Below are 9163 nucleotides of genomic sequence, written 5' to 3' on the forward strand. Positions count from 1 at the left end.
ATTGGAGGGGAATGAGGAGAGAAGTGGAGGATAGGAACTTGAGACAGCAGGTGTAAACAACTCACTCGAGTTTGGAGAGGAATGGTAGGAAGGAGATAGGGTGGTAACTGGAGGGAGCCTTGAGGTCAAGGGAAGGTTTTATTTTTTAAGATAAAGGAGATATGAGCATGTTTGAAAGCAGTGGGGAAGGAGCCACTGAAGAGAGAATAGTTGAAGATGTTGATCATGTCATCCCAACAATAACTTTAGCACTTACGTGTATAATGATTCATCTATTCTCTTTATTCATTGTGCTTACATTTGGTTTTACCTTTTACATCTATGGTTTTACTCTTTTTCCCATTTTATGTCTGTTTGTCTCTCCCATTAGATTGTAAGCTCCTTGAGGACAGGGACCATATCTTCTATGGTTATCATATGGTTCCAAGTCCCTAGGACTGTACCCTGCAAACAGTACATGCTCAGTTCATATTAATAATAATAATGATTATGATGATGATTTGGCAACCCCTGGGGAAAACAAGAGGCAGTAGGATTGTAATGAACAAGAACAGTGTCCATCACACCTAAGTACTCAGCAGCAATGATTTGGTGATAACTTCCAGTATAACTAACAGTAAGAAATTGAATCCAGGCAACCGTGACTTAATTTTTCAAGGCCTATGATGCCTCAGAAATAAACAGGAAACTATAATTTCCAGGCCGAATCATAAAATCAGGTTGTCTGCCAGATCCCAGGAGCAGGGGTCATGGTCCCTGGGGGAAGAGAATTTTCCTGCTGAACATGTTTCTCAGGGCCCGTTTCATGTCCTTGTTCCTCAGGCTGTAGATGAAGGGGTTCAATATGGGGGTGACCACCGAATACATCACAGATGCTATCAAGCCCTGCCGGGTTGCTTGGGTAGACATAAAGCTGAAGCAGACCCCAAAGCCAGTGCTATAGAACAAGGAAACCATGGACAGGTGGGAACCACAGGTGGAGAAAGTTTTCCACCTTCCCCCTGTAGATGGGATTCTCAATATGGTGAAGATGATGCGAGTGTAAGAAAACAGGAGGCCTGTGAATGGAGCTAACCCAATCACTACTGCCAAGACAAACACTGCAACTTCATTGATGAGGGTGCTGGAACAGGAAAGCTTTAGGATCTGGTAAAGTTCACAGAAGAAGTGAAGGATTTCACGATTGGAACAGAAGGATAAGCGAGCCACCAATAGGGTGTGTGTCAGGGCAAGGAGGGAACTGACAAGCCAGGACCCAGCAACCACCAGGGCACAGAGACATGGGCTCATGATAGTGGTGTAGTGGAGGGGGTGGCATATGGCCATGTAGCGGTCATATGCCATCCCAATGAGGAGAAAGTGGTCCAGATTTCCAAACAGAAAGAAGAAATATATTTGTACCAGGCAGCCAGTGTAGGTTATGGATTTGCTGTTCGTCTGGAGATTGGCCAGCATCTTGGGGACCGTGGTGGACAGGAAGCAGACGTCAGCCAGGGAGAGGTTGGTGAGGAAGAAGTACATGGGGGTGTGCAGGTGCGGGTCAGAGCCGATGGCCAGGATGATAAGCAGGCTCCCCAGGACCCCGAGCAGGTAGATCCAGAGGAACAGCGCGAAGAGGAGCTGCTGCTGCTCCACCTGGTCGGACAGTCCCAGAAGGAGGAATTCCGAGACACCGGTTTGGTTTCCCCTCCCCATGGGGCTGGAGGATCTGCTGTGGGAGATGTGGCAGGAGAATGGGATAGTGGAGCAATCACATCCTGGTTCAGACTCTATCTAGACTTTATGCAGTTTAATGTTTGTGTACCAGGGCAGGGTAAACCGTGAAGAGACCCCTGCTGCTTGATTTCAGACATTTCCCCAGCTTTATTGGGAATGTGGTTGGGAGGACTGGGGTCTGGATGGAGTATTTGTTCATCTGAGATTCTTCTGCTCACACTCTCCAGCCTTTCTGAGGTCCTGGGTCCACCCTTCCCAGGCCCGTGTGTGTGTCAGCACAAGGTGTAGCGGGTTCTATTTCTGCCCCACCCCCAGGCACAGCATTGGGCTCTCCCAGACCGGCTACCCCTCATTCTCCATGGAGACTTGGAGCCCATCATCAGTGGTCCTTCAGGCCCTCACCGGATTGAACAATCCCGTTTCTTCAGACACCCCATTCCCAGACATTCCTCCATCATCACTGCTCTCTCCTGAACCTTCTCCATGGAATCTCATTCCAATTCTCAGGTCAAGGCTACTCAATACTAAGGAGAAAAGTTGTGCCTTGCTCATTTTTGTGCCAAAAGAATATTGCTGGGTCCTGTTGATGGACTTTACAGTGCTCGCAGCTGCCCTGCACTCTACCCTTTGTGCCCTGTACCCAACTCCTTTTTGCTTTCTTTTTAAGCCAAACACATGTGTTTCTGCAAGGCTCAGTCCACTCCTCGCTCCCAGTCTTGTTTGTCTTCCTCGTGTCTGGAGTTCCCATAAGAATGAGGGTTCTGCCGTCTGCAGGGGGTGGTCCAATGGGTAGAGTAGTCTCCCCTCCACCCACCCAATAATTTCAGGAGTGAAGTCAGATCTCTTTCAAGAGTGGAGGGTGGGCCATCCAGGCAACCGGGGTCCCCATAAGAGGGAAGCTCCGGTCTGTGATGAGCCACTGGCTGGCGAGGTGAGTCTTCTTCCTCCCCTAACCACAGTATGAAAGTAAAGCCCATAACCACCTAGGAAACACTGGGAGAGACTGCAGGTGCTCATACTCTAGTACTCTTGATTGGAGAGGAGAGAATCTTGAAAATTACCCCCCCCCCCCCACGTGCTGTTTTAGCTATCTATTATTTGTTGATAATTTGGGAAATTAAATCTTCTAATGGCTCTTATTTTGGATTGTAATTTAATGTTGTTCTTTTTCTTCTATGGCTCTCTCTTCCCTTACTAAGTGGGGTCAGGGTCCAGAGAACTGAGACTGTGTCTTGTATTTTTCTTGAGGGCAGAGATTATGCCTGCCTACCCTCTTCTGCTGTGCTTTCTCAGGAGCTCAGTACAGTGCTCTACACACAAGTGTTCAATAAATACCAGTGATTAAATACCAGGGCTTTGTATGAGGTAAATGTTCAACAATAACACTAATATAATCATGAAAATGACTGTTATGATGTGATTTCTGCCTTTAAATCCTCTATAAACCCTTGATGACAGGTAAACATATTCCCCTTTTCTCCCTGCTCTGGCAGGAAACCCCAACTAATCAACCCCTCCAAGGTCCAGGCAGTAAACTCTTCCCCATCCCTGAATCCACTGCTAAGCCTAGGCATTTCCCGGGTTTAAACACTGCAGGTTGAAATACGTGTCAGGAGGTATGAAGGAGTTCTAGTTGGTTGGGAGGGATTCTAGGCAAATGGAGCCATGGAACTCTGTTGGGAGGTTCTGGTCCACCTTGGCTGATCCATGCTGATTCATTCATTCAATTGTATTTATTGAGTGCTTACTGTGTGCAGAGCACTGTACTAAGCGCTTGGGAAGTACAAGTTGGCACATATAGAGACGGTTCCTACCTCATACCCCCAGCCCAACTTTCTCCAGCCCCACAGTCCTGAGGGCCAGCCCTTCTTCTGGAGCAATCCTAGTATCTAGCAGTCTTCACCTGTGATGGCCTTTGACCAGTTAGGTCTTCAAAGACATTCTGTCACTTCCAAGACCTGTCCTACCCCACTTCTCCTGCAAATCATCACTTTGCTTTGCCCCTGACTTTTTTTTTTTAATGGTATTTGTCAAGTTCTTGCTATTTGCCAGGCACTGTACTAAGCCCTGGGGTAGATGCAAAGCAATCAGGTTGACCCAGTCCATGTCCTACGTGAGGCTCACATTCATAATTCCCATTTTACAGATGAGGTAAGTGAGGCACGGAGCAGTTCAATGACTTGCTCAAGGTCAGAGGGCAGACAAGTGGCAGAGCTGGGACTAGAACTCAGGTCCTTCTCACTCCCAGGCCCGTGCTCTATCCACTGAGCCAAGCTGCTTCTCAAGATAAAAATTTGGCATCCATGGTCTCATCTGGGACACCAGCAATCTACTTCACTCAACCCAGCTGGATGGACCATTTTTTATGGTATCTGTTATGCACTTAATATGTGCTAGGCATACTGTACTTAACAGCGTGGCTCAATGGAAAGAGCACGGGCTTTGGAGTCAGAGGTCACGGGTTCTAATCACAGCTCTGTCACTTGTCAGCTGTGTGACTTTGGGCAAGTCACTTAACTTCTCCGTGCCTCAATTCCCTCATCTGTAAAATGGGGATTAAGACCTTGAGCCTCATGTGGGACGACCTGATTACCTTGTATCCCCCACAGCACTTAGAACTGTGCTTGGCACATAGTAAGACTTAACAAATACTATCATCATCATCACTGCAATAGATTCATTCATTTATTCAATCATTTATTGAGCACTTACAGTGTGCAGAACACTGTACTAAGTGCTTGGGAAGTACAAATCCAAGTTAATCAGGTTGGACGCAGTCCATGTCCCACATGGCGCTCTCAGTCAATCCCCATTTTACAGGGAAGGCACAGAGAAGTGAAGTGACTTGCCCAATGTCACATAGCAGACAAGTGGTGGGAGCTGGGATTAGAACCCAGGTCTTTCTGACTCCCAAGTCTGTGCTCTATCCACTAGATCACACTTCTTCTCCTGATCTCACCCAGGAATGGTCGGTCTTAGATTCTTGTCTTACTGGATGATTTAGAGGGAAAATTAGGGATGTTAGATGATGCCTCGTTAACCATTAAGATGATACTAAGGCGAGTAACTGTTACTAGTGGGCCAGTGGTCTACTGGGTACATGGCCCATGACCTGCAGGATAAGTGATACCAGCCAGATAATGCATAGAGCCTGCATCGGATGGTCTAGGACAGACCGCTTGGTCATCTCTAGAACTAATTGTTCATTCTTGGAAGAGTCTTCCAGAAACCCACTCTTTGCATCACCCAAAGGAGGGACTTCCCCTTGAGGTTTCCCGCATACCATCATCAAGGCTAACTAAGGATCCCTCAAGTATGGTTCACACCTATGATCATCAAAAGAAGGAGGAACTAGGACTGTATGCATCACCAGAAAATAGGTATTTCCTCTTCAGGATTCATTAAAAGGAAGGAGGGACTTCCTCGGTTTGCAGGGCAGCAACTGGGAAGACTTTTAGAGGGGGTGCCTTAGAATATAAAAGACACAGCTCACTGCTGCTAAAGTGTGTGCCTATCTGTTTGTACCGGGATGGAGCACCTTGTAATGTGGGATCAGTGGGATGTTTTAATAAAGAGGACCTGTTATGCACTGAGATCTTGGGGTATGGTGTCTTCAGTAATGGCTACTGAATAAGACAGACAGATAGTCACCTGTTCCCTGAATGGGTGAATGAAAATAGTAATGATTCATTCTTTCATTCAGTGGTATTTATTGAGTGCTTTCTGCATGCAGAGCACTGTATTAGTGCTTGGAAAGTACAGTTCTGCAACAGATAGAAACAATCCCTATCCAACAAAGGGCTCACAGTCTAGAAGGAGGAGACAGGCAACAAAATAAAACAAGTAGACAGGCATCAAAAGCATCAAAATAGATAAATAGAATTATAGCTATATAAACATCATTAATAAAATGGAGTAATAAATATGTAGGAATATGCACAAGTGTTGTGGGGAGGGGAAGGGGGTAGATCAGAGGGAGGGTGTAGGGACGATGGGGAGGGGAGGAGGAGTAGAGGAAAATGGGGGCCGAGTCAGGGAAGGCCTTCTGGAGGAGGTGAGCTCTCAGTAGGGCTTTGAAGAGGGAAAATGAGCTAATTTGGTGGATTTGAGGAGGGAGGCCATTCCAGGCCAGAGGTAGGACATGGGCCAGGGGTCGATGGTGGGACAGGTGAGAATGAGGCACAGTGAGGTGGTTAGCGGCAGAGGAGCATAGTGTGAGGGCTGGGAGGTGAGGTAGGAGGGGGCAAGGTGATGGAGAGATTTGAAGCCAATAGTGAGGAGTTTTTGCTTCATGTGAAGGTTGATAGGCAACCACTGGAAATTTTTGAGGAGGGGAGTGACATGCCCAGAGAGTTTCTGTTGAATGATAATCCAGGCAGCAGAGTGAAGTATAGACTGAAGTGAGGCAAGACAGGAGGATGGAAGATCTGAAAGGAGGCTGTTGCAGTAATCCATTTAGGATATGGTGAGAGATTGTGCCAGCAAGATAGCAGTTTGGATGGAGAGGAAAGGGCGGATCTTGGTGATGTTGTGAAGGTGAGATCGGCAGGTTTTGGTGACGGCTTGGATGTGTGGGGTGAATGAGAGAGCGGAATCAAGAATGACACCAAGGTTGCAGGCTTGTGAGATGTCATGGATGGTAGTGCCATCCACAGTCAGGGAGAGGGCAGGGTATGGGAGGGAAGATAAGGAGCTCAGTCTTGGACATGTTGAGATTTAGGTGGCGGGCAGACATCCAGGTGGAGATGTCATGAAGGCAGGAGGAGATACGAGCCTGGAGGGAGGGAGTGAAAACAGGGGAGGAGATGTAGAGTTGGGTGTCATCTGCGAAGAGATGATAGTTGAAGCCATGGGAGTGAATCAGTTCACCACGGGAGTGAGTATAGATGGAGAACAGACGGGGACCAAGAACTGACCGTTGAGGAACCCCTACAGTTAGGGGTTGGGAGGGGGAGGAGGAGCCTGCAAAGGAGACTGAGAATGAATGGCCAGAGAGATAAGAGGAGAACCAGGAGAGGACAGAGTCCATGAAGCCAAGGTTGGGTAACGTGTTGAGGAAAAGGGGATGGTTGACGGTGCCAAAGGCATCTGAGAGGTAAAGGAGGATTAGAATAGAGTAAGAACCATTGGATTTGGCAAGAAGGAGGTCACTGGTGATGTTTGAGAGGGCAGTTTCGGAGGAGTGGAGGGGATGGAAGCCAGATTGGAGGGGTCCAGGAGAGAGTTGGAGTTGAGGAATTCGAGGCAGCGAGTGTAGGTGACTCGTTCTAGGAGTTTGGAAAGGAAGGGTAGGAGGGAGATAGGGTGATAACTGGAAGGGGCAGTGGGGTCAAGAGAGGGTTTTTTTAGGATGGGGAGACGTGGGCAGAGGGGAAGAAGCTGTTGGAGAGTGAGCAGTTGAAGATGAAAGTTAAGGAGGGGAGGAGGGAAGAGGTGAGAGTTTTATAAGATTGAGAGGGAATGGGGTCCGGAAGCACAGGTGGAGGGGGTGGCACTTGAGGGAGATCTCCTTTGAAGATACTGTTGGGAAGGATGGGAAAAGTAGAGGAGAGGGTTGAGAGTGGGGTGGGGGGGGGGGTGGAGAAGGGGGAGGGGTGACTTTGGGGAGCTCAGCCCTGATGGTTTTAATTTTCCTAATGAAGTAGGTGGCCAGATTGGTGGGGATGAGGGACGGAGGAGAGGGAGGAACAGGGGGCCTGAGGAGGGAGTTAAATGACCAGAACAGCTGACAGGGGTGATGGGCATGAGTGTCAGTAAGGGAAGAAAAATTGTTTTGCCTGGCAGAGGAGAGGGCAGTTTAACCTTTCCTGCCCTAATATTTAAAGTGAACAAGGTTGGTTTGGTGACCTTCACCAGTTCTGGTGGTGAAACATCCTGGTTTGTGCAGGTTGTTATTAAACCTGGTGGGGATCAGGGGAGACGCGTTGGATTTTAGCCAAGAAACTCCCAGGGCAATACCCAAAACTCGCAGAGGGCACCACCAGCATAACCCCTTTCAGATCGCATCCAGGACAAAAATGCTATGGAAACCAGCCCAGACATCATTTGTCACACTGTGGCCAGCAGATTCCTCTAGAACAGAGCTCCTCTGGGTACCCAGTTTCTGACACACTGGTCCCTGCCTCCTGCTGCATGGCTCAGGACGCACTGCACAGTATAGGCTTGTTCTGCTAACTCCCTTGCATTGTATTCTCCCAAGGGTTCAGTACGGTACTCAGCACATACTAAACACTGTATAAATATAGTTGATGATGATGTGGACACAAGATCAGGTGAGCCAGGTGACTTTTGTAGAAAAAAGGTCATTGTGAAAACACCATCCCACACTTGGAAGCCTTTCCCTTCTCTGTCATTGATCTGAAACAACGGTGGCTGGAATGTGTATTTTAGAACAGTGCTTTGCACATAGTAAGCGTTTAACAAATGCCATCATTATTATTATTATTATTATTATCTATTTATATTAATGTCTGTCTCCCCCACTAAGCTCCTTTTGGGCAGGGAATATGTCTGTTATATTGCTGGGCTGTACTCTCCTAAGTGCCTAGTATAGTGCCCTGCACACAGTAAGCAGTCAATAAATATGATTGGGTGATAGCTTGGTGATGGGTTGAAGTTTCCTGCATTTAGAACCCCCAGACTACAAGTCCCCAGGTGTTCTGTGACTTCAACTGAGCTGGCTCTGAGGGTGTTCCAACCCAAACATGGAAGGCTAGGCATTTCAAGTGAGGAAGAGCAGCTGCTCATACTCAGACAGGAGTGCCCAGCCCAGACATATGGATATTGGTTTCTCTTCTAAATGTGGTCAGTAACATGCAACAGAGAGGAAGAGCCTGCGGAAGATCGGGGTCAGGACCCACACTCCAGTGGAAAGTTAATGGGGGTCTGTGCCTCCCCAAGAGACATGCTCTTCTCCCAGCCCCCTCCCCAGCCCCTGGCCGTCAGGGATGGGGGTCATGGCTCCACTTCCTACCTGACAAACTGGGACATTATTGCCATCACCGGGACGATGATGCCTCTGACCCCACTCTCAGGATGCCCCAGTCCTGTGGCTTCCCATTGAGGAGGGGGGTTGAAATATGCTGTAGTCCCAATAATTGGGTAACATGTAGGCTGAAATTCTCCTGTCAGGGGTGTGTAACAGGTGCGGGTGCTCCCTTGGGCTGGCTTGGGGGGAACATATCTTACCTTTTCAGGCTGTTTTGGGGTCGGTCAGGCAATGTACTTTGCATACACCTTCCCCTCCTCTGTACCCTCAGATGATGATCCTTGTGGTGGGGAACTCCTCCTAAGACCATTGATGTGGCTGAGTGGGAAGAGGAACACAGGACTGTGGGATCCCAGGCAGGAGCACTGTGTCCTTACTCACAGGGGCAGTGCGGATGTGAAAGGGGCTCATGGCTGGACTATTTACAAGAATCTCTGGGCCCTTGGGACCCACACTCCA

General features: G+C 48.2%; 1 protein-coding gene across 1 annotated transcript; it reads right to left on the bottom strand.

Annotated features, from left to right (window-relative positions):
- Positions 1-747: 747 nt before the first annotated feature.
- LOC119949902 (olfactory receptor 7C1-like) lies at positions 748-1695 on the bottom strand. Its single transcript, XM_038771756.1, has one exon. The coding sequence runs from the start codon at positions 1693-1695 to the stop codon at positions 748-750; it is 948 nt and encodes a 315-aa protein (XP_038627684.1).
- Between the last annotated feature and the right edge of the window lie 7468 nt (positions 1696-9163).

The sequence above is a fragment of the Tachyglossus aculeatus genome, chromosome X1 (assembly GCF_015852505.1).
Source record: "Tachyglossus aculeatus isolate mTacAcu1 chromosome X1, mTacAcu1.pri, whole genome shotgun sequence".
NCBI lineage: Eukaryota > Metazoa > Chordata > Mammalia > Monotremata > Tachyglossidae > Tachyglossus > Tachyglossus aculeatus.

Excerpts from the sequence above, each read along its gene's own strand:
- LOC119949902 (XM_038771756.1), bottom strand. The coding sequence starts at position 1,695 with ATGGGGAGGGGAAACCAAACCGGTGTCTCGGAATTCCTCCTTCTGGGA.